Genomic DNA, 23,401 nt, shown 5'->3' with positions numbered 1-23,401 from the left:
ACGAAAATACGGAGCCAACTATTCTATATGAAGATAACGCGGCATGTGTTGCTCAAACGAAGGAAGGATATATCAAAAGCGATAGAACCAAACATATACCTCCGAAGTTCTTCTCATATACTCAAGAGCTCGAGAAGAATAAAGAGATTGAAGTAAGATATGTTCGATCATGCGACAATGCAGCCGACCTCTTCACAAAATCACTCCCTACCTCGGTATTCAGAAAACACATCCATAACATTGGGATGCGCCATCAGAAGGATCTATGACTGTTCATTTGAGGGGGAGCTTACGTAGTTGTACTCTTTTTACCTTACTATGGTTTTTCCCATTGGGTTTTCCTGGAAAAGTTTTTAACAAGGCAACAAAGACGTTAAGCGAGAGCAGATAGTGACACCCGCCCCCAAGGGGGAGTGATACGAAAGTCAAAAAAAGGAGGAGCCGTAATGTTTGAAAATATAAAAAGATGTGGGGCCCGCTGCACTATTTGCACAGTAAATTTCTTTCTATATATACGAACGTTTTAGTTCATTGTAACGTATCCCTCAACCTTCTCTTCTTTCTATAATAAACTCTTTCTATCAGTGTTATTATTTCTACAGGTATAAAATTTTTCTCTTATTCAAATTCCCGCGATACAATAAAATTCCAGTTCTTTTTATAACAATTTTTATTTACTTTTAAAAATCGTACAATCCTTACGAGAGGGTTCCAAAAGTAATTGCACATATTATTTATGTACTGTAGTACTTGCACATTTACTGTTTTGGGTAGCTTACAAATTTCTAATTTTTTATGGATTTCTAGCTAATTGACTCTTTAATATATAAATAAAATTTATTTTAATTTCAATATAAAACAATTTTCGATTTAATATCAAATTATTTTATTTCGAATTATAATTAATTTTTGTTTTTGCAGAAAGGTCTATAGCACGAATATATAAATCGTAATCAATTTATAACAAAAAAAATAGTGTTATATTTAAGTTAATAACATCACTGAAGTATTACTATCGTATCTGCACATTTTATAGTATTTAAATAAATGCTATCGTAGATGAGGTACTTATGATGGTTACCGATGACATATCATTTCAAGTTTTGCTATGAAAGCTCTACCATAGTGTTTATCGTGTGCTAAGAATGTACATATTTCTTACAGTGTATCCACGTAACCTAAGCCGACATTTATACGCAGTTAGTGTATTTAATTTGGATGAACTTCATATATATATATATATTTGTCCACGTATTAATATGCAGTTCATTGCTAATAGTAAGCCTACTTATAATCTATGTTACACGGAAACGAGAGCAGGTACGTGGAAGCAGAAGTAGAGCTAGGAATTTGGGTCGTTACCCACGGGTCCCGCCCCGTTTGACCCGCCGCGGGGCCCGCCCCGTTTGACCCGCCGCGGGGCGGGTGCAGATCGATCGATTTACAAATTTTAGCATGCGGGTGCGGGTGCGGGTTGAGTCGATTTTTAGCAAGGCGGGTGCGGGTCAACCCAATTTGAGTCGCGGGTATCCGTCGACCCGCAAAATAAAAAAAATATTATTTTTTTCTAATTTTTAAAAAATAAATAAAAATAAAAATATGTAAAAAATATATAAATTAATGAAAATTATATAATTTAAATTATAAATGTATAATTTTTATTATAAAAAGTAATTAATTGATAATAAAAATAATTATTTATTAAATTTAATATTATCTGCGGGCCCCGCGGGTTACCCGCAATCTTGGCGGGGCGGGTACGGGTTTACGATTTTTCTTTCGCGGGTTATGCGGGTCGAAATTTTGAGTTTAAAAAATAGAATCGATCCGCGGGTCAGCGGGTCATGCGGGGCGGGTTGACCCGCGAACCCAGCCCTAAGCAGAAGCGTATGGAAACATAGAAGCGAGATTTTAAAAAAAATGAGGAAGCGGGTACGTGTTGGAAGCGTATGCATATATATATACATATATAAGAACTTTTTAAAAAAATCTAGAAATAAAATTCATATGTTTAAATTTAAAATAAAGCATTTATATTTATAATAATTTTGAAATGATTTCATATTAAAATTGTGAAATACACATAAATTAAATATAAAATAAATTATTATACTAATTATTTTTATACTTTATAATTAATTGACATAATATATTTGAATATATGATTTATCTTTAATAAAAACCTCAATGCATAAAGATAATTTATAGTATTAATTTTAATATTTGTATATTTCTATTCTCTCTATTCACTACTATTAAAATTTGGATTTTATATAAATTAAAAATTATAATTTTATATTTTATTGATAAAGACATTGTGTTCTTTTTTAGAATGGAAGTGTGATTCCAAAACGGAATCGTAAGCTTTCAATGTGTTTTTAAAGAGAATATTTTAGAAGCGTTTTGGAAGCGAGATTCCGTAAGCTTCCACAAGGTTTCAATTCTGATTTCGGTTCCGAAGCGGGAAATGGACGTCCGATGAAGCTTCCGTGCAACATAGCTTATAAGTCAAATACTGATATATTAAACAAAAAAAAAATTGTGTTCTGCTATTTATATTATTTTTTTCCACTACAAAGTGTTAACCGAATGTAAAGAGGTTACAATGTCTCTGATCTTGATAACGAAAAAGAATAATATTGAACCAAATCATGTTCGTTATTGTGTTGGGTTAAATTATTGGGCAGCGTTCTAGCATGTAACTATATATGGTGTATATACAATATCATGTATATCGAGTTCCATGTAAGCAATATTATGTTAAGCTACATCTTAATGGATAATGGCAATATCTGTAATTAGTTTAGTGAGAAGATGGTTTTTAATTATGTAGTGTGAGAATGATTTTGGTGTTGCCACATAAGTAATGACAATATAGTTAATAACACATCAAGTCAAAGTTACTTTCAAAATATCTCCTCAAATAATAAGAAGGGGATTTGGCTAAAGACTATGATCCAAAAACCAAACTCGAATTGATCCCGATCCAAACCCGATCAGACGCACTGATCGCCCATACAAAAGAGATACACATATTTGGGAAAAGCGGATGGAGAAAGTGAGAAACTTCCATTTATGACAGGAAGAAACAAGGATGGCATAGTAGCTTTGTCAAGCCAGATAATAATGTTGACTCGAACAAAAAGTTGAAGAAGATAAGGAGCGAGGATACTGAGCAAGGCTTGGCTTCTGTTCTTGATCAAAATAAACAACAAAATCCATAGAAACTAAAATTAAACTTTCAAATGTTAATAAAAACAAAAAACGGCTTACACTAACTTCACTAAAAAACAATAAGAAGATGTTTTTGTAGGGGAAGAAGAAAATAGAGAAATAGATACAGACGTCCTTCAACATACAAAACAAACCCACCCTCTCTGTGCTGTTGCTTTTGCATCCTCGCAAAAACAAACAATTAAATCTATTTGCTCAAGATGTGAAAAGTGAAAAAACAAAAAAAGAAACTTCTAACCGGAATGTCTTTACCCAGCCTGATGAACTGAACCAAACTGGATTAGACCAAACCTAACCAAGCAGCTCAAGAGTTGTGAGCCCTTTTCTTCACTGTACATTTCAGGTTTCTTAGAACCAGTCGCCATTCCCGGGCCAGAGATGTCTAGATGATGATGGTCCACCATGTTCGCTCATGCTTCCTCTCAATCTGAAAAAGTTTCTTCTAGTTCGAACTGGCCTTAACGGACCTGACCTGTTTGGTAGATACAGGCCTCCTTCTCTAGGAATGCTAGAGACAGAGTGAGGCCGGTTCTCCATCTCCTCAAGCGGTCCTGAGCTATAATCCATGGTTATAAACGTAGACGCTTGACCATACCTTAACCGAGGTGTCAAGTTCCACCAGCTGCTATCCGAGAAAGCCAGATCGCCTGCAGATTCCGGTACTGATGACTCCTTCTGGCTGCAATAGTCCCCACAGGTCTCATCTGCATCGTTGTATATAAGTTTCAGTGCCTGCACCACTTCACCCATGAACGGTCTGTGTGAGACCTCTTGGTGGACGCACATGGAGGCTATCGCAGCCACTTTCGCCATGTCATCAAAGTCGTAGGTTCCAGCCAATCTGGGGTCCACCAGTTGCTCCAGCCCCTCTCTGTTTGCTAGTAAAGGTCTCGCCCAAGTCACAAGGTTTTCTTCTCCTGAAGGTTGAGACATGTCTACCGGTTTTCTTCCGGTGAGAAGCTCGAGTAGAACCACACCGTAACTATAGACATCGCTTTTCACAAGGAGATGCCCTGTCATTGCATACTCAGGGGCCACATACCTGCAATTATAACCAATGTAAGCTCAAGCTTAATCAGAGTATCTGTATACATCAAATAAGCACGAGATCAGGTATCCACAGCAAGACAAGTAGCAAGAAGCTTTACCCAAAGGTCCCCATGACACGAGTGGAAATATGTTCACTTCCTTCGGTTGCTTCTCTGGCCAGTCCAAAGTCTGAGACCTTTGGTGTAAAGTCATCTTCTAAGAGAACATTGCTGGCCTTGAAATCCCTGTGGATTACTCGGGGATTCGAATCCTCATGGAGATAGGCCAGTCCTCTCGCTGCTCCGAGTGCAATCTTCAACCGTGCATCCCAGTCAAGCGTTCCTTCTGTTTTGTAAACACCAGGAAAACCAGGCTTTAAAAGGTGATACAACGAGAAGTGACAGATGTAGTTGGGAAATATGGTTACTAAAAAGTGCAGAGGGTAGAGAATGTCACCGTGTAAGTGGGACTCAACACTTCCATTGTGGACGAGCTCGTATATCAAGCAACGTGTACGGCCTTCAATGCATATTCCAATCAGCTTCACAAGATTGCGGTGGTGCAAACGGCTTAGCATTTCGACTTCTGCAATAAATTCACGGTCTCGATTCTGATTGTCCCTAGTTAGCAGTTTAACTGCAATCTCGGTTCCATCTTCCATGCTGCCATGATAAACACGACCAAATCCTCCCTCTCCCAAAACCCTCTTGGCACTGAATTTATCAGTTGCTTTCTGGAGCTCGGAAAGTGTGAAGGTCTTCACGGATAAAGCACATGTAGCCATCGACGACATCAATGAATCTGATCCCGAGCTTCTGGCGCTACTGGAAAACATAGATCTAGCACCTGCAAGGTGTGTAAACATTCAGAAACAGATTCATGCAGGTAGTTCACCCCTGTCGTATAAAGCTACAAGAGAAAGTAGCTGTTACAAAGTCAAGAGGGAGAAATTTACCAAGCCTTTTGTTCATCGATGGAGGCAATCCAGGACCAACAGCAGTCGATGACTTGCCAACTTTACTCCATTTCCTGACTATAAATATAGCTCCAGACAAAACAAGAGCGAGCACGAAACCTGACAAGACAATGATTGCAATCGTTCTGAAACCTATTCCCTGGCTTTTGTTGGTAACGTTTGCAGTGACTGGAAGCCCATCAGTACTTGCACTTGGAACACCCTCCACAATGTCTCCATATGGTGAAGAAGAAGAAGGAATACCTGAAGCCGAAGTTGATAAGTTCAAACAGAATGGAAAGCAAAAGAAAGGGTAGATTACAAAGGAAATAAGTTCACCTGGATAACTTATGTGTGTAACCTCATAATCACCAAAAACAGACTCATTTAGAGGCACTTTCTTGTGCCGGAACCTTTGATAAATAAGGGTAGCCGTAGTATTGTCGAATTTTTCTCCAAGTGGAACAAGGTTAAAATCCACCACAGTTTTTCCTTGGTTCTCACTGTCGGCACTGGCACCCATTATTTTCACTTGGCTTTGTTCCAAGTATGTTCCAGCAGCAACCTCAATTTCTAACTCGCTGGTCACGGGGAAGATAGAAAAAGGAGCGACACTTAGAAGAAGCTGAACTTTCATGGGGAAAACACAACCACAAGGTGAACCAAAGGGAGTTGAAGTAAGAGGCTCCACGCATGTCAGCTGACAATCTATCAAAAAGAAGATAGCAGAAACACACATAATGGAGTAATTAGTACTTATTTATCTATCGTCAAAGCAATAAACAAGTAGCAAATTGATAACCATTTGAGGGAGGTGGAGCTGCAGTCACGTTGCGTCTTAAATGCCAACGACGATGCTGGTGATGATGAGCGCTGTGACTTGGGTTGGGGGAAAAAGCTGAAAATAGAAAGAAAGAAAGAAAAAAACATAAGAGTAATTGCACTAGAACACTTGTCCCGACTACGTGGCTAAAAAGGGATTCCCTTGCTGACCTGGAGAAGATGCAGGAGGATGAAAAAAACGCATTTGATGAGATTTTGACCGGGTAAACGGAAAGCTCATAGGAAAGAGCCTAGCTGCAAGTGATAGAGCAAGCTGATAAGTCATCCACGATCAATTTTATTTCTATATATACATGTCTGTCAAGAGAAAGTAAGGTCTATCTATCTGAGTGGTGTGCCAAAAAAGGCAGAAAAGGTGTGAAGTAATCGCTTCACAATCACAGATTCAAAACATAATGAAACCTTTTGCTTAGTTTAGATCCTAAAATATACCCAAATAAAACAAATATCTAAATATAGCTCAGCTTTAGCGGGGGGGAATATCGGCTGTATACTAACTAGTTCATACCAAAGCAGACGGGAAACGAGACGAGAGAATGAAGGAGGAGAAGTAGCATCGCAAAGTTCCGCATCTTTTATAAAACCACTATTCGTCAGCAATGGAGACACCTAACGTTCCGCATCTTTACCTCCGAATATTCAAAGAATCAAAACGAAGTCTCTCCAGAATCAGAGACGACTAACCATAAACTTCCTCCTCAAAGCTTCACAGACATTGATTTCTTCCCCCTAGGTTCGAGAGAGGTTTAACGCGATTTTCACAGATCCACGAAATGCGGGTGGAGATCCACTGCACACAGCGGGAAGCAGAGTCGAACGTTGAGAACTAGGTTTGAGAAAGAGAGAACGAACGAGAGCTTCTCCGGCGAAGGTATCAGAGAGAGAGAGAGAGAGTAAAGTAATTTCGAAGCAGAAGAAGCGAAGAGAGAGAGAGAGAGAGACTTTAATGCTTGATGGTGGGGAGAAGAGGGGGGGGAGGGCCTGTGTTGCCGTAGTGAGACTGCTTTCGGAGAAAGGCTCAACAAAACAAAACAAAAAGCGATTAGCAACACACAAACGCGCTCTCTCACGCGCGTGTTCTCTATGCTCCTCGAAACGACAAAACTCGTGGCCGTTTGCCACCGTCACATCCACAAAACCGTTTCTTTTTTGGGCGTTTCCGACTCCGACCTTTAATGGGCTCATAATTTTTCCATGGGCCTTACTTGAATTTTGTCAATCCGGTTTATTGTAAAACGAAACTTAAATTTTGTCTGAAACCGATTAAACCGACCGAAACCAAATCCAATTTAACCTCTATTCTATTCGAGAGGGGAACCTCATCTATGAACTCAACACCTCAGTCATCCTCTCTTGCACAATTTCTACCTGGCCAGATGTCTTCTTTGTGACACAGTTAAAATAAAAACAGCTAATAAATTTATATACAATAATGATTCAAGTAATCTAAGCTCATCCAGTACGGAAAGCTGGGTGTCTTACAAACTATAGTACTGTTTCAGTCATTCAAGAAGTTCTCAAAATCGAATGTCAACGGACTGACATTGTCTTCACCTACCGGTTCAGGCAACGGGCTAACCAGGCCGACTTGGTTAGAGCTGTCCATAAGCCAGCTCTCAACTTCCGACAGTTTGGTCTGCAAGACGTTTTCATTAGTTCCCGGTGGTTGCTGTTGAACAGTCTGTGCTTGCAAACCCCCGGTGGTAAGAGGAGGCTCAGGTGGCGCAAACAGACCTGCATTTGCCTGAAACTGACCGACACTTTTGCTCTGGACTGAATGTTGAGTGTAAAGATTGCTCCCGGTCACCGCTGCACGATAATCAGGGATATTGAGATGAGGACTGCGTTGTTGTTGTTGAGCGTACATTTCTGCGGTTATGGTTGGTGGTGCCACTACGGAAGGGATATGGTGGGTGGATTGTGAGACTTTAGCGTTGGTATGTAGACCCACCCTGACGCTGTTACCACTATACCGAGTTCCTGACGAGGCCATCCGGGACCTCAAGTTAGCACCACTATAAGAACTTCTATCCTTTCGGATGATGTTGCTGCGACCACCGACCAATGACTGCAACCCATGATTGTGTGGACTTCTCTGCCTGGCGCTGACGTTTGACAGGTTCGCAGCAACACGGCTGGATGATGAGCAAGGCCGGATACCGATCATGCTCCCTGGCAAAGGGTTTTGGGAGAGCCTGATGATATTTGGAATAGGAGACGGTGGAATATGGCGGGTAGCAGTTGGTGAAGCTGGTAGGGGTTTTGGAGACGGTTCGGTGGGCATAGTTCCTGTCCTGAAGAACTCTCGTTGATTCCTCCAAATCTTTTCTTTGTCATTAGCATGACAATGTTCTATGCTGGAGACAGCGATACACCAGTATGCACATGGAGCAGGGATGTCACAGACATAACAGTGACACTTCAAAGCAAAAAAAAAAAAAAGAAAAGAAAAGGGATTAGCCGGGGAAAGAAAGAATCCATTAAAGCTCAGTGGAGGAATAGGGAAACTTAAAGATGGTTACCATGTCGCAGTATTTCTCATGTGATGTTGAGTTGAAAGAGTAATTAGCACAGGAATGTCTGGGATGAGGGAAGTCTCGACAGGCTATCTACAAAACAAAATGATTATGGCTTTTGATATTAGGGGAGCATTTTAGTATACAAGACACACACCTGCATGAAGATGGAACACAACAACAACAACAAAAAAAAAAAAAACAGTACAATGATTAATATGCAGTTAACACAAAAGAGTTCAACCATCATTCAAACCAAGCCTGATAGGCTAAACAATAGTTACCGCAAGAACTAATCTGAAAGAAGGCATATAAGTTAACAAGACTCTGTCTTTTGAAAGAGAAGCAAGAAATAGAGGTGGGATTCGAATTCAATACCTCACCCTTTTGACCCACTACAAGCACCTCATCGTCATCCTTGGCTAATTTATCAGTATCAGTCTTGGTTGTCTTGTCGGGATCACCATCCAGAATCACACAATCGTCGTCATCCTCCTCCAAAGCTTTAGCTTTAGGCTTCCGGTAGTGAGAATCAACGCTGCCTTTCATCTCAGAGAGCACCTCGACTACATCGGTGCTGTCCGAAGACAGATCGTTAAGCCAATCGAAGTCTTCATCGACCTCCTCCTCGTCTGAACTAACATCCACGACTTCGTGATTTCCCGAACCCATCACCCTATTTTTCCGAATGAAATCGAGACCAACAAGGCATTTAAGGAGGTCACCAGATTTTCAGAAATTTGGAGCAAGTAAATTAAAGGGATTGACTTTCTCAAAAAGAAAAATAAAATTTATTAGGGTTTGGTTTTGGAGAGAGCCGAAATTGAGTGAGGTGACAACGCCTTCCTCAATCTCTCTCAACCGACTGATCAACAATAGGTAGGTCATTATTGACTCGTAGCTGAATTAAAAGCATCGAGGGTAAAAATGCCTTTTACTCTCGCTTCTTTATCTGGGCCTGGCCCAACACGCTTTATTGACTCCTCCTTGTAAGTCCAGCCCAAACGATGGAACTCTTTAGGATGGAGTTTGTTTCACTCGATACTTGTTATTATCTCATCATCAACTTCTTTTCCATTATTATCGAGTCATCGCTTCCAATGTAAGTATGTGGCGACCTCGAGCTTAGTAATTTAGTGTATATGAAACAAGGATGAAAATATACATTACTCCTTTATCTGTAAAAATACACAATTTCCAAAGCCAAAAAAGTAGTGGTGGTGGTGGTGGTGGTGGGCAAAGAGCATGTGCGACCTCGGGCTCGTCTTCACGGTTTAAATAATTAATGCTTCACCACCTTCCGCGTAATAAGCACCGTTTAGCGCGTTACTGCACGTTCCTCTCTCACGTTTGCATGTTTTACTTCTACATGAAGATATGGGATTATATGTCTTCGGTACAAAACTACTCTCTGTTCCTAAAAGATCCATATTTTAGAATCATAGTTTTTTATAATTTTATATTTTTTATATTTTTAAACCAATAAAATTTTAAAAAATGCAATTAATATTTTTGAACTTCACAATTTCTCATTATTAGTCGACAAAAATTACATTGGAAATATAAAATATGTATTTTTTTGAAACAAAATTTTTTTTCTAGAATATAGATCTTTTAGGAACGGAGGAAGTACAATTTATGATGAAGATAAAGTGTGGATGGTTATTAGGTTTTATACTGTATGATCTATCGATCATTCTTAAATGAGAGGTTATTGTATGTTGTCAAACACATATACAACAGCAACAAAAATGCAAAAGCATATTTTATATGTTTTATAAAAGTTTTGAACTTCTTTTATTTATGAGTAATGCAATCAAACTAAAATCAAAAATAAAAAAAAAATATAAAAGATAAATATCAAAATTAAAAAGTTTTGAAAATGATTTACTCCTTTCAATTTGGGTTATATCCAAATTTACACCATGTTAAATTTTTAGCGCACTGCTTGTGTTTAGTTTACTGTACTCAAAAAGTTCTGAAAACATAAGATTGGTTAAACATAAGTTTCAAGTTTCATGCTTTTTCCTTATCCAAGTCAGAGCGAAATTCGTAATTCGTAAGAGTCAAATCCAACGGCTGAGATCGAAGGAAGACTGTGGCGCGTGAGAGAGACAATTGAACCAATATATCCTCAACACAACCGTTTGGTTCGGTAAAGCGCGTTCAAAGTCAATTCAACTTTTCAACGTTTATAAGCTACCACCTTCAACTTTTATGTTTTCATTAATTGGTGAACAAGTTTTTATTATTTCAGTTTTGTCCAAAACTTATATACATCATCGCTTAGATAATGTTCTGTGGATATTTTGGGAATTTAATTTATTATTGAACTTCTAAGATTGCATTTGGGTCAGATTTTGCATAATTAAGAGTTTTGGGTGGTATGCTCATAACACGAAGCCACGTTTTATAGTAGAACTAAAGGGGGCAAAATATCGTGAGGGAGTAAAAATGAAAATGAAAATGAAAATGAAATAAAGAAAAGAAAAGATGATGTTGTTCATCTCTCCTGGTATCAAGTATAACCTCCCCTTTTACGTAAAATTCTATTTTTAGCCACAAAGTTTTATTTACCTCCTGTCTCTTTCGCCTTCCACTCACAGACAAAAAGGAAGAAAGATTCATTTCCTTTTCTTTTTTTTCTTTCTTTTTGGTGTGTGTTTTGTTAGATAATCTCTTTTTTTTGTCTCTCTCTAATTAATCCTCACGCCTCGCATTAATTTCGTTCCCTCCATAAATCATTTATCCAACCTTCCGTTACAAAGTTTTCTTCCTTTTTGGCTTTTTATGTTTGAATTTCCATTAAAAAAAAAAAGAAGAAATTCACAGGATCATTGATGTTGCTGAAGGTATCTTGTTCTTAATTGCCTGAATCGATTCCCCTCGTTGATGTAAACATAGTCGTTTGACTCGGGGGTTTAATAGCTGGAACCTTGAATGATTCGTACATAGTACTCGTTATCCCTTTCGATTTCAACTAATTTGGTAAATTAGGGTTTTCGTTATAAAATAGAAATAAATAAATAAAAAAACATGTAAATCAACAAAGCAGGCGGCTTTTGAGATCGTTAGATTCCTCAAGTTCCATTAGAAATTTGAAGTGTTTTATTTTTATTTTTGGGGTCAAGTTCATCATCATCATCTTTGTGTTATTGCTAATAATTCCTCTTTGATGGATGTTGATGTTATTATTTTTATTTTTAGCAGAAGTTTGGGGGTTATTGATTCTGCTTTGAAGCTGCATAAAACTGGGTTTTAAATAGGGATATGCAGGGAGACGTGTTAGCAGTTCATCGTGGAGATGGGAATAGAGATGACTTTTTAAGATACCCCAAGAAGATGGATGTGGAAGATGAATATAAAACTGAGGCCTTTAGGGATGGTGATGAAGTAGAACATGAGCAGCAGAGTAATTTGGTGGTGGAAAGAGATGGTCTTCAAACCAAGGATGGAGAAAATGATTGCTCTTCTCCCAAAGTGGATGCGTTGGAAGATTTGAAAGCTAGCTGTGAGGAAGAAGTTGGGTTTTGCTCACCTGAGAGCGTTAACAGAGAAGATGAAGATGAGCCTTTGGAAAGGGTAAATAGGGATGAAGAAGAACAAACTGTCTTGGAAAGAGATGCAAAGGTACTCGGTTTTGTATCAAGGGATAATAAAGAATCTGCTTCAGATTCATCACCGGAGAGAGATAGCATGAAAGAACTGGATACAAATGGTCATTTTGATGTGGTTGGAACTGAAGAAGATACAGGAACTAGTAACAGATGCGAAAATAGGGATGGGAACAGGGATTTGGGAAAGGACGGTGAAGATAAGATGCAAGTTGATAACACAGTTATTAGAAAGATGGAAATGATAGAAGTTACCGGAGGGCAATACTCTCCCTCGTGTACTCCTGATGAAGTTAAATCAGCTGGAGAGACATCTCAAAACGTATACTTCAATGGACCAGTGTTACCACAGTCACCATCACAAGGACATAGGCGCGCCCAGAGTGAGATAGGGACTCCAGGACACAGGCGCACAAACAGTTTCCAGAAACTGAAAACACAGATGCAGAAGGCTTGGCGTGGGGTCAGCAATCTGCGTGATGAAACACAGTTTCCCACTTTCAACCCTGAGGTCTTAGCTAACCAAAAAAGACAGTGGTACCAGCTCCACTCCTCTAAAGCTCTTCTGGTATTTTTATCTCTCTTTCTAGGCTCTTCTATCAAAACCTTCTGATCATATTAGCTGACTACTGTTTTTTATTTGATAGGACCAAACAAAATATAAGGAGCCAACCTCACTATTTGAACATTTTATCATTGTGGGGCTTCTTCCGGAAACTGATTTGAAGCCAGTTGAGGAGGCTTTCCGTAGAAGGAAGAAGTGGGAGACGGAGATGTCAAGGTATGAAGTGGCAGACTACAGAATACTCCGTCACCGTGGGCCTCAGTTTCCAGTATTGCAGCCACAGGTTTGTGCTTATTTTCCGTTCTAAGCATTCTTATACATGTAAAATGAGACAGAGACGTATCCTGATTCCTTTTCTTTCTACTTTTGTCCCATTTGTTCGCCACTCTGTTGTTTCATGGCATTTACTTAGTTTCTTTCTTTTATTTCATGCACAGATACTTTTTAAATACCCTCCGGGGAAGAAGGTGGCGATGCGTCCAAAAGATCTAGCAGCTTTCTGCTTTCCTGGTGGTGTCAAGGTATAATATGTTATGATCTGTGTCTCTTTATATTTTATTTAAACGACTGTGTGCTTTGGTGTATATTACTAGAGCCATCTCACTAGAAATCTTGTAGTTGAGGAAGTGGAAAAGTATCTAGACAAATAGTTAGAAAATTTACCGAGAATTCATTCTGTAATTTTATGCAGAAACTGAAACTCTCAAACCTTGTTTTTTTTTTTCCTTTACAGGCACGACTTTTGGAGAGGTCCCCATCTCTCAGTGATCTAAATGAACTTGTGTACGGACAGGTTTGAAAATATTTCTTAGTAAAGTTTCTCTCTGAGCTTCTGTATTCATCTATGAAAGTAATATATCATGACAACTTTGAGTTTACTGCAGGAACATTTAGGCACAGATGACTCATCGTTCATATTTTCGTTCAAGGTGATCTATCTTTTCGTCATGCCCCTTGACTATTTTAGTGTCAGACATCCACTAGCCATGTAAAACTCATAATTCTCTTTGTCAGGTAGCAGATGATGCGACATTATATGGTGTTTGTTTACATGTCTCGGAGATTGTTCAGAGGCCCCCTGGTGTTTTAAGCACTGCGTCACCCTTGCATCCAACTGGAGGAGGCAGTCGTTTTTTGGTTTCTGCACCTCGATGCTATTGCCTGCTGACCAGAGTTCCTTTTTTTGAGCTGCACTTTGAGATGTTAAACAGGTACAAAAGATGCCCCCTACTCTTAGAGAACCAAGAACTTGAAAAATGATGGCGTTTTACTTGTTGATGCAGTATGATTGCACAAGAGCGTCTAAAACGGATAACTGAATTTGTTAGTGAGATGTCTCTTGCCGCTGCATGCCATAGTCCTTCAGTTTCCAGAATGAATAGCTGTGTTTCTTCACCTCGTAGCAACCCTGCTGATTGGATGGCTTCTGCAATACCTGTGGATGGAGTCATGGCACTCACGGCCGCTGCTGCAGGCTTGATATCTGATAGTGACATTGCGAGCTTTGCAGAACCGCAGTCTCCAGATAGTGTTGTCGCCAGTGATACTTCAGATGCAAGTCAGATCAAGGAAATAGAAAGAGATGGGAGAAAAGTTTTCCATTGTTACGATGATAATTCTTCTGAAGTATTTGAGAACCACTTGGGTACACCCGAAAGAACGTCCCAAAGCTTTGAGAACGGCCACGCTTCTCCAGAGGTTACATGTACAGATCCTAGGATCCAACCGATAGAGCGTTACGAAAGCTGTGAGTCCGTGTTCAGGTAAGTTTAACACAATTGCTATCTATCAAATATTGATCTCAATGTTATGATTCAGTTCTTTACCAGTATAATTTCAGATTTACCATTTTTATATATGGCAGTTCAGCTAGAAATGTGTTGTCAGATGAGGTTGATGAAATATCCAACAGCGAAAATGATTTCGGAGATGATTTAGTTCTGGAATGGGCTAAGGTAAGGAGATCACTAGTAGGTTAACCATTTAGTTGCTCTACTTATCTCAGTGTTCATTGTTCTCATATACAACTGTTATATGGTATTTCATGACCTTGATAGGAACATAACAATGATGCGTTACAATTAATCTGCGGCTACCATTCACTGGCAATTCCTTCCCGTGGAAGTGAAGTGGTGTTCCAGCCGCTGGAACATTTACAATCCATTGCGTATACAAGACCTCCTGTTTCAGCTCTAGGATTGTCAGAAGAATTTGTCTACTCTTCTGATTCTTCCGAGGTATACTTTTATATCAAGTCTTGCCTCTAATTTGTAATCTCATCTCATTTAAATTTGCCAAAGATAAATGCGAGGTTGGCAGCTGCCGAGGAGGCTATGGGTCTCTCAATGTGGACAACGGCAACAGTTTGTCGTATTCTCTCTCTTGAAACTGTGCGCCCTCTTCCCACCTTCCTTTCTTTTCTTTTGATGGCTTAGTGTCGACTCTGGAACCAACATGTCGTTAAAATCCTATTCATTGTTGCGTTGGACTCTTCTTTGGGCCTTGAGTTAATGTTATCATAAGTAACAAAGTATCTTTTTCCTTCCAGATTTTGTCACTCCTTGCTGGAGTTTTGTTAGAAAAGCAAATTGTGGTAATCTGCCCAAATCTGGTTAGTTAAATCTGTCTTCTAATCGTTTATTCATATTCAGCTCCTTGGGGAAATTTAAATGGACTAACAGACGACTAATGCAGGGTGTTTTGTCAGCAATAGTACTGTCTCTTGTCCCCATGATTCGACCGTTTCAGTGGCAGAGTTTATTGCTTCCGGTAAGTATCACATCACTAATGAAAAACAATGGACCAATCAAAATGGGAGTTTCCATGTCGTAACTTCTCTCTGTTGCCTTCAGGTTCTTCCCGGGAGGATGTTTGATTTCCTCGAGGCACCCGTTCCGTTCCTTGTAAGTTTAATTTTTTTCATATGACGTGTCTTTACTAGCTAGATGATTACTTATTCTGGGGAGTTGAATGTTCGTCAGTCTAGTGGATGTTATTGGATTGTAAATCATGAACTTTATGTTTCTTGTTGCTCAAACTGTCTGCGTTTTCGCCACTTGGCAGGTCGGTATACACAGTAAGCCTACTGATTGGAAGGTGAAGACGTCTAACCTTATTCTAGTTAACATCATCAACAATCAGGTTTCATGGCCTTCTCATGAAAGTCTCTTATTCTTTCTTTCTGTCAAATATCAAGGTGGCATGTAACGTTAAGTGTGTTTCTTCAGGTGAAAATATGTAACATGCCAGCATTGCCTCAGCGGAGAGAACTCATGGCTCAGTTGACTCCAATCCATGCCACACTGGCTCATCATAGCTCGACTGCTAGAAAACACCCCGTTTATAAATGCAATCAAGTACAAGTAAGTAGAGACGTTACCAATGCATGGGCCTATACTTTGTATTACTTGAACCCTGGATTCATATGAGTGAATGTTCTGCAGGCAGAAGCTGCCACTAAATTCTTGGGAGTGATGAGAGATTACATGGAGTCTCTTTGCTCAGATTTACACTCTCACACCATAACAAGTGTTCAATCCAATAGCGACAGGGTACTTTCTTATATAGCGACTATCCTCAAAGCATAACAAGAGCTACTTCCACTCTTATCTCTCAGTAACTATATCTAAATCTTTTTATCCTCAGGTTTCTCTACTTCTAAAGGACAGTTTTATCGATTCCTTTTCTGGTAGAGACAGACCCTTCGTTAAGGTACAAAATTTTAATCCTGTTGTTGGCTTGAGTTTCCGAATCCAGAGCTTACAAGTTTTGTTGTGGATTTTGTAGTTATTTGTAGACACACAGCTGTTTAGCGTTCTATCAGACTCACGGCTATCGAGCTTCGAGAACGGGGGTCTCTAAAGCTCACTTTGTCATCAACTTATACAATACAAACTGAAGAAACCAACCAAAGTCAAGTCATATGAAGAAGCAAATGACGGTACTTTTAACCACCTTTTTACACTCAGAAGACTCCACATGTGATGTATACAAATGTCTTAACACAGATTTTACTGCAGTAGAAAAAGGTAAGAAAACAATAAAAGAAAAAGAACAGAGACATGCTTATCGTGTCTGGTCCTTGTATCATTAAGAAGCTAAACTTGTTTCTTACTCTTGTAAATTAATCAACGCTCAATAGGAGCTTGTTGTTTGACAAAAGTTGTACATAACACTTGAAACCGCTTTTGCTTATTTCAAGTGTTTGATTTGATTTTTCATAATAATCTCACAAGAGAAAAAAATGTTGTGCTCTTTTGCTTGGTATATAGACATGATATGGTTTGGATCAGGCTTGGGCAAAAAAAAACCAGGAACAGAACTGAATCGGAATGGAACCGAGAGACAGACCGAAACCTTCAAATATCCGAATGGTTTCTATATTTCTATATCCGAAATAATACTCGAATATATAAGAATATTAATTATATATACATATAACATTATATAATTTAAAAATCTATTAAAAGTATCAAAAAATATTTGAAAATAATTAAAAGAATTCGAACTATCCGAAAATATCCAAAACTATCCGGATAGTGTTATCCGAAATATCTAACGTAATCCAAAATATCCAAAAATTTGTTTTATCTAAATCATCTTAATTAACTGATATTTAATCCAAAATAACTACTATTTTACCCAAATTATCTGAAGTGGAACCAAATGAGAACCGTATTTTTCCCGGATATTTTCTTGTTCATAGTTTTACTATCAAAATAGAATCGAAACTATCCGAACCAAACCGAAAATAAATCAGATAGTAAATAGATTCTTTAACCCCTTACTAGAACTACCCGGACCAATTTCCAAAATGCCCAAGCCTAGTTTGGATTATGGATGTAGTTTCGTTTCTAATATTGGTCTTTGCAACATTTAGATCCAGTTGTCTGAATGCAACTAATTTCAAATGAAATTAATTTTTGAACTTAAAAAACCGAAAATGCAACTCCCGGGTAAATGTTTCGGTTATTCTAAAGTGCCATGACATGATCTTTTTGACAACGTACATGTTCATTATACATCATACAAGTGAGGTATCTTGGAAGCATTCTAGTTATTTTTTGGCATCACCTTCTTCTTCTTCATCATCCGATTTAGCGAAGATGGTGTCAGGTTGGGTCTGAGAGTAAGCAGGTGCAATAAACTTGGGATCTTTCACAGCAACCTCTGCGTATTTCAATATTGCTTCTCTTGGATCTTCCTCCATCCATGTTTCTTTTATCATCCCACCTTGCTGCAAACACAAAAGAGTTTCAATGTATTACAATCACTAGTCAGAAAACTCGAAGAAGATACCACAGAGCCTTTACCTTGAGAAGATACTGCGTTAATAAGCCGCTACCAGTGGTCCCAACCCTTCCACCATGACCAGGACCAGTCATGGGAAGCTCAGGCTTATGGGCTTTAAGAGGATCCTTCAAAGTCTTCTCCCTTTGTCGTTTACGGCTTGGTGCGTCTCTGAACAACGGTAATGCATGAGGGTTGTGTATTACTGGTTCTGGTTGGTAATCGTCTACAGATTTCTTCCTTGGTGCACGTGCAACGCACACACATGCACCTCTCTCGCTCCGAGTTGGGTCGTAAAGAATGTGAGTTCCTCCTTGGCTTTTGTCTCCAGATGTTGCAAATAACTACACACAGTATAAGCCTCTCTTAGTGAAATGTCGAAAAACAATCTCAGAGGAACATTGTTGTTGTTGTTTACCTGATTCAACCTCGGGTGCCAAGCGCATTGCACCACGCTGGAAGTTGGAGATATTCCGACTTTTTGAACAATCTCGAGTTTGGTCCGGTCGTAAAAGCAGAGCAAGCCTCCTGTTGTACTGTCCTTGTCAACGGATGTTCCAGTCAGGATGATTTGTTCATCTGGACTAAAGGCAACGTTGGTTTGAGGATAAAAATTAGGGAGACCGTCAAAAGCCTTTAGGGCTTCTTTCATCTGCCGTAAGTCCCACACCTGATCAAGAAATAGTTCAGTTGTCGTATAGCTCTACGCAAACTGGTCATAAAAGAGGACATGGTTTAAGGTTTACCTTTAGAGAACCATCAAAACTTCTTGACAAGAGAATTCTCCCATCGCTAGAGAACTTAACAGAGGTAATATCATCAGTGTGGGCTTTCCCAACATATAAATCTGGTCTGCTTCCCCATCCCGGCTTGAGACTCCAAATCTGGATCAATAAACAACAAAACGACCATTCATCCATGGAAATTACAATCATAATATTATAAGTTTGTTAAACTTGATCAAACACATGAGGGAATCTTTAAAAAGAGAGAGAGATAAGAAGATAGCCATTACCTGAATAGATCCATCTCCAATGCCACCAGCGATACGCTTTCCTTCACGATCCCAAGCACAAGTCGTAACTGGAATCCTCCCGGGTCTAGCAAGCTTGGGCTTAATAACCTGTCCAAGAAAGTGTTAAAATTGATATCACTTGCATGTAACAATCAAACCAAGATATTCATGGTAACAGGAAAGACGTACCTGTGTTTGGCTTAGGAAGTTATTAACATCCCATATACGCAAAGACCCGTCTTCAGAAGAAGTCAGAATGGTTTGCTTATTCTTGGGATGCCATTCTCCGAAAGTCAACCCGCAAATGTGGCCCTTAGTGTTCTTAAGATCACGGATGTACATATCCCCCTTAATGAACTCACCAAGGGTAAGACCATCACGATCATAAATCTGAAAATTGCAAACGAATGTGAGCAAGCAATCCATAGACGAGCAGAAGATGAACCTTTTATTGAATAAAGGAACACACAAAACACCTTAGCTTGGGCAGAGCCAGTGACGCATAGAAACTGACCAGAAGTGGGACTCCAGCTCAAGCTGCGAACTTGGTGACCTTCAGATGGTTCAATCTGCCTGAAAGACTGTAGTCTGGAGTTCATCCCTTGGAAATCATACATACGAACAGTGTAGTCATAGCTGCCAGAGAGAACCCTAGCTCCGGCGTTATCAACAGCCAGACACGAAACAATCTGTTCCACAAGGAAAGATTCAATTTTCAATATTCCAAAAGTAATTATTAGATTTGTTTATACCTTAGTATGTCCCTTGAGCTGAATCTCGTTGCTCAAAGGGATCTTGTACCGATTCTCCTCATCGTCGTCGTCATCTGAATCTACATCTGCAGTACGAGGCGGTGGCGGTGGCGGAGGACCGATCATATCATCCTCATCATCAGAATCATTACCGTCCCTTGCAGGGGGCGGCGGTGGTGGTCCCACCATAACTCCGTCATCCTCTACGGATACGGATACATCATCCTCGGAAGGAGAGAGACTAGATTTAGCACCGCCGCTGCTATTAGGGTTGCGTTTGGGACGGCGAACAGATTGGATCCACGAATTAGACAGAGACGGAAAGCCGGAATTAGGTTTGGAGTCCGACGAAGCTCCGGCGTCAGCGCGGCGAGTAGCGCTGTGGATGGATTCGGTAGGCGGCGAAACAATGGAACTCTTGCCGAAAGAAAGAGGGAAGTGAGCTCGCATAGCTTCCAATTCATCATCCTCCATGGCTAATCTCCATGACCTAGCCCCGCCGTGGAAATTCCCGTTTCTGTTTATATAAATTACCCAACCTCGATTTATAAGGCCTTCATAATATCCCACTTCGGCCCATTTCACTATGCAAGTCCCAATCTCGTCCCTTTTTTAACCCTTTTTCATTCTCCATAAAAAGGAAATAACTTAAAAAGGAATTTTTTTTTTTTTTTTTAAAGTTTGAAATTGAAAATCAAATCAATCAAAGAAAAAAAAAAAAAAAGAAAAGTTCAAAGTAAATGCAATTCGAATTTAGAACAGTTTTTTTTTTTTTTTAATGATGATTGGCAATTAGAAATAAATGCAAAGTGATGAGAAAAATAAAAATAAATGCAACACTAATCAAACTAATCAATCTAGACAAACTAAGCAATTAACAATCAAATTTAATGTAAATTGAAAATCGACCTCCCAAATAAGGAAAATCGGTCGATCAATCACACAAACATATTGACAACTCCTTATGCCACACGACAATGATCTAGCAGGATATAAGATGAATGTGTCGAGAACAATGAAGAACAACAAGAACACTAAGAACAATATATATTTTTTTGAGTTTTCTAATGCAAATGGATGCACACAAAAACGATATGCAAGAAGTTTAATGACAAGATATAACCGAATAATCATGAGCAGCTATGATACCAAATGTTGCAAGCTGGGATTCCGACTACACGGTTGTCATGACTGAGGTTTGGTTTGGATCGGATTGGACAGACGGACAGACGATCGGCTATGCGGCTGCGATGGAAGAATGGATCGGCCGATTTGTACCTGAGACAAATGAAAAACCTTTTTATGAGTTCTTATAGTTTTAATATGAAGAACATAAAGTAAACTAAATGAGAATATGCAAAATGAAAACAAATCAAATAAGAAGGATAGAAGGATGACGGATGGATCTTTGTTGCTGGACGTGTGTCTCTCTCAACAAGAACGGTGGATGGAGTATTGAGGATGGAATCCGGCTTGCTGGATGTGTGTCTCTCTCAAGCATAATCGATGGATGGTATAGAGTGAGGAATCACCACAAGTTTGGTGACGAAAACTTGATAAGATTCAAGGCTCTCTCTAGCTGGCTTCACATGCAAAACTAGAGAGAAAATGGTTTGTTTGCTGGGGTAAACTGACTCATATATTTCATAAGCTAAAAAAAATACAAGGCTACTTATAGTGGGGATTAAATACCCGGCAGCTATACCCTTCTAGGAGACTTTGAATCAAGAACAATTTGGACTCTCTTGGACTCTAAATCGACAAGGCCAAACAAGATGGGCCGTCTCTCTTGGACACTAAGGCAAAGGCTAAGAAAGGTCTTGAATTATTGGACTCAAATAAAATAAAAGAACTAAGAATTTGCTCATAAGTTTTTTGCAATTATAATAAAGAAAACCAGCACAAACCAAAAACGATAAACCGGTTAGAAATCATAAATAAAATTGTATTTGCTTACCTTAAATGGAATGGAGCGGATTACTTAGAACTCGCTTGGATTGGGAAGGAGTCTGAACCGAGATCACACGTGGAAATGATTAGGCCGGTTCAGTTATGGTCGAATGACCTGAATTGAATTGGACCGGCTTGATCTTGAATCTTCAATTGGACCATCTCTTCAATCAGGAACTGGTTCTGTCCGGTTTGTCCATCTTGATCTAGGATTTGTTGGACGGCTTTGGAGAAACCTTCTCTTATGGCCTTGGCTCCACTTCGGGTAGACAGACCATGTCTAACTATGGGAACCACTACTTGTATGGCCTCATCATATATGAACTTTTCTTTCAATATATAGTAAAGATTTCGTGTTTAAAGACAGAGAAACATAAACTTTTTCTTTATTGAATAATTTAACTTTTTGAGACTGTAGATCAAATATGTTTGGAGATCGTAGATCTACTTCTCAGTGCTGTGCTTAGGGTAAATGGAGAAAGTGGGGCATTTTTCTATGTATTTTGCAAATATTGTAATATAATTTTGAAATGAGAAAAAAATCAAAAACAAAATAAAAATATGTCTTTATTATTTTTATTAAACTCTTTCACTTTAGTTAGCCTTAGTTCAAAAAAAATACATCTTTCACTAGACTTTCATAATTTACTTCTTAAATAATCTTTCTTATTAGGTTCCTTACAAAATTATAATTGATTTTTTTGTGTTTTTATTTTTCAGACATAATTTTGATGCATGTGAGAGAAAATGAAACTGACACAATTGTAGAAAGTATATTTAGTTCTTAATTTTCAAATTGAATAGAGAATATATTTAAAATTAACTGACATTTGTATTCCTTATACTCTTATTTATATATTTAGATTTCCTGTTTGGAGATACATCTTTTCTATTTGGAAACTTGTCAAGATAAAAAAGATTTCGCTTTCTTAAAATCGTATTTGGAAAACAAAGAAAACTAAAATTAACTTAGAGTGTCAGACTTGGAATGGGGACAAATAGAATTTAATATTGTACAGCTATAGTATGATACACAACAGTTTATGAAATGGGACCCCAAAAATCGTATTATCTCTCGGGGCCTGATGCAATGGCCTTTTTAAATGCACATTAAGCACGCCTCTGCTACTTCTCATTTTAGATTTGGAAAAATTGGAAAAATTGGACACTTTGAACTTTTATTTGTCACAATAGGATTTCTGATATTTTGGACAATTCTGGACATATTTTACCTTTTTTTTATGGAAAAAATAGTAAACTGAATTTTAAAAATGTTAAAAAATATCAAAACTATTGGAAACATAAGTATGACAATATATTGTTTAAATTGTTTTTTTTTTTTAAATGAATCATATTTTATTTCATCTTCTAGCTACAGTTACAATACTCATTCTAGTCATCTACTTAGTCTAGAAATCGGCTACTAATGTTTATACATAGATATATCTTTGGTATACAACGTAACCTATCTTTTCTTATATATTCTAACCAGAGCTAGGTTACGTTACGTTATAATCAAGAAAGATGTCTTTCTTATACCTTTAGCTTGATAACGACATATAGCCACAATGCGTTGATATACCCTATCTATATTTGGAGCCATGATATGGTCTGTCTTTTACCTTATGTGGCGCCTAGG

General features: G+C 38.6%; 4 protein-coding genes across 6 annotated transcripts; 1 reads left to right on the top strand and 3 right to left on the bottom strand.

The window, feature by feature from the left end:
* Positions 1–3,217: 3,217 nt before the first annotated feature.
* Positions 3,218–7,041, bottom strand: LOC106301514 (receptor-like serine/threonine-protein kinase ALE2). Its single transcript, XM_013737931.1, has 8 exons — positions 6,570–7,041; positions 6,212–6,295; positions 6,021–6,116; positions 5,558–5,926; positions 5,219–5,482; positions 4,720–5,109; positions 4,383–4,608; positions 3,218–4,276 (listed from the first exon to the last, which is right to left on the bottom strand). Exons 1-8 carry the CDS (start codon positions 6,631–6,633, stop codon positions 3,583–3,585), a joined length of 2,187 nt encoding a protein of 728 aa, XP_013593385.1. The 5' UTR covers positions 6,634–7,041; the 3' UTR covers positions 3,218–3,582.
* Positions 7,042–7,456: 415 nt separating this feature from the next.
* LOC106301711 lies at positions 7,457–9,460 on the bottom strand. Its single transcript, XM_013738161.1, has 3 exons — positions 8,956–9,460; positions 8,584–8,670; positions 7,457–8,480 (listed from the first exon to the last, which is right to left on the bottom strand). The coding sequence occupies exons 1-3, from the start codon at positions 9,247–9,249 to the stop codon at positions 7,560–7,562; spliced, it is 1,302 nt and encodes a 433-aa protein (XP_013593615.1). The 5' UTR covers positions 9,250–9,460; the 3' UTR covers positions 7,457–7,559.
* Positions 9,461–11,262: 1,802 nt separating this feature from the next.
* On the top strand, positions 11,263–16,987 carry LOC106301429. Of its 3 annotated transcripts, none has more exons than XM_013737819.1 (19): positions 11,263–11,429; positions 11,788–12,759; positions 12,839–13,039; positions 13,194–13,277; positions 13,490–13,549; positions 13,641–13,685; positions 13,771–13,967; positions 14,040–14,519; positions 14,621–14,711; positions 14,814–14,993; positions 15,057–15,146; positions 15,305–15,367; positions 15,451–15,525; positions 15,609–15,659; positions 15,820–15,897; positions 15,984–16,118; positions 16,200–16,307; positions 16,402–16,467; positions 16,543–16,987. In XM_013737819.1, the coding sequence occupies exons 2-19, from the start codon at positions 11,848–11,850 to the stop codon at positions 16,615–16,617; spliced, it is 2,991 nt and encodes a 996-aa protein (XP_013593273.1). In that variant the 5' UTR covers positions 11,263–11,429; positions 11,788–11,847; the 3' UTR covers positions 16,618–16,987. The 3 variants fall into 3 exon arrangements, with proteins under 3 accessions (XP_013593273.1, XP_013593274.1, XP_013593275.1); XM_013737820.1 differs by having other exon boundaries at positions 11,785–12,759; XM_013737821.1 differs by lacking the exon at positions 11,263–11,429 and adding an exon at positions 11,553–11,702.
* A 663-nt stretch (positions 16,988–17,650) lies between these two features.
* LOC106306809 (WD repeat-containing protein 70) lies at positions 17,651–20,326 on the bottom strand. The gene is made up of 8 exons (XM_013743564.1): positions 19,813–20,326; positions 19,537–19,749; positions 19,250–19,450; positions 19,061–19,168; positions 18,792–18,929; positions 18,464–18,715; positions 18,069–18,389; positions 17,651–17,992 (listed from the first exon to the last, which is right to left on the bottom strand). Exons 1-8 carry the CDS (start codon positions 20,284–20,286, stop codon positions 17,813–17,815), a joined length of 1,887 nt encoding a protein of 628 aa, XP_013599018.1. The 5' UTR covers positions 20,287–20,326; the 3' UTR covers positions 17,651–17,812.
* Positions 20,327–23,401: the final 3,075 nt, after the last annotated feature.

Source organism: Brassica oleracea, chromosome C7 (genome assembly GCF_000695525.1).
Source record: "Brassica oleracea var. oleracea cultivar TO1000 chromosome C7, BOL, whole genome shotgun sequence".
Lineage (NCBI taxonomy): Eukaryota > Viridiplantae > Streptophyta > Magnoliopsida > Brassicales > Brassicaceae > Brassica > Brassica oleracea.
This window is presented reverse-complemented; position numbering and strand designations above follow the sequence as displayed.

Coding starts and splice junctions, on each gene's coding strand:
- LOC106301514 (XM_013737931.1), bottom strand. CDS start 6,633: ATGCGGAACTTTGCGATGCTACTTCTCCTCCTTCATTCTCTCGTCTCG. Junction 5,483..5,557: donor TACACACATAAGTTATCCAG/GTGAACTTATTT, acceptor CTTCGGCTTCAG/GTATTCCTTCTTCTTCTTCA. Junction 5,110..5,218: donor ATCGATGAACAAAAGGCTTG/GTAAATTTCTCC, acceptor CACACCTTGCAG/GTGCTAGATCTATGTTTTCC.
- LOC106301711 (XM_013738161.1), bottom strand. CDS start 9,249: ATGGGTTCGGGAAATCACGAAGTCGTGGATGTTAGTTCAGACGAGGAG. Junction 8,671..8,955: donor TAGTGGGTCAAAAGGGTGAG/GTATTGAATTCG, acceptor TTTGTTTTGTAG/ATAGCCTGTCGAGACTTCCC. Junction 8,481..8,583: donor ATGAGAAATACTGCGACATG/GTAACCATCTTT, acceptor TTTGCTTTGAAG/TGTCACTGTTATGTCTGTGA.
- LOC106301429 (XM_013737819.1), top strand. CDS start 11,848: ATGCAGGGAGACGTGTTAGCAGTTCATCGTGGAGATGGGAATAGAGAT. Junction 13,968..14,039: donor CACTTTGAGATGTTAAACAG/GTACAAAAGATG, acceptor TTGTTGATGCAG/TATGATTGCACAAGAGCGTC. Junction 14,994..15,056: donor ACTCTTCTGATTCTTCCGAG/GTATACTTTTAT, acceptor AATTTGCCAAAG/ATAAATGCGAGGTTGGCAGC.
- LOC106306809 (XM_013743564.1), bottom strand. CDS start 20,286: ATGGAGGATGATGAATTGGAAGCTATGCGAGCTCACTTCCCTCTTTCT. Junction 19,750..19,812: donor AGCTCAAGGGACATACTAAG/GTATAAACAAAT, acceptor CTTGTGGAACAG/ATTGTTTCGTGTCTGGCTGT. Junction 19,169..19,249: donor ACTTCCTAAGCCAAACACAG/GTACGTCTTTCC, acceptor TTTCTTGGACAG/GTTATTAAGCCCAAGCTTGC.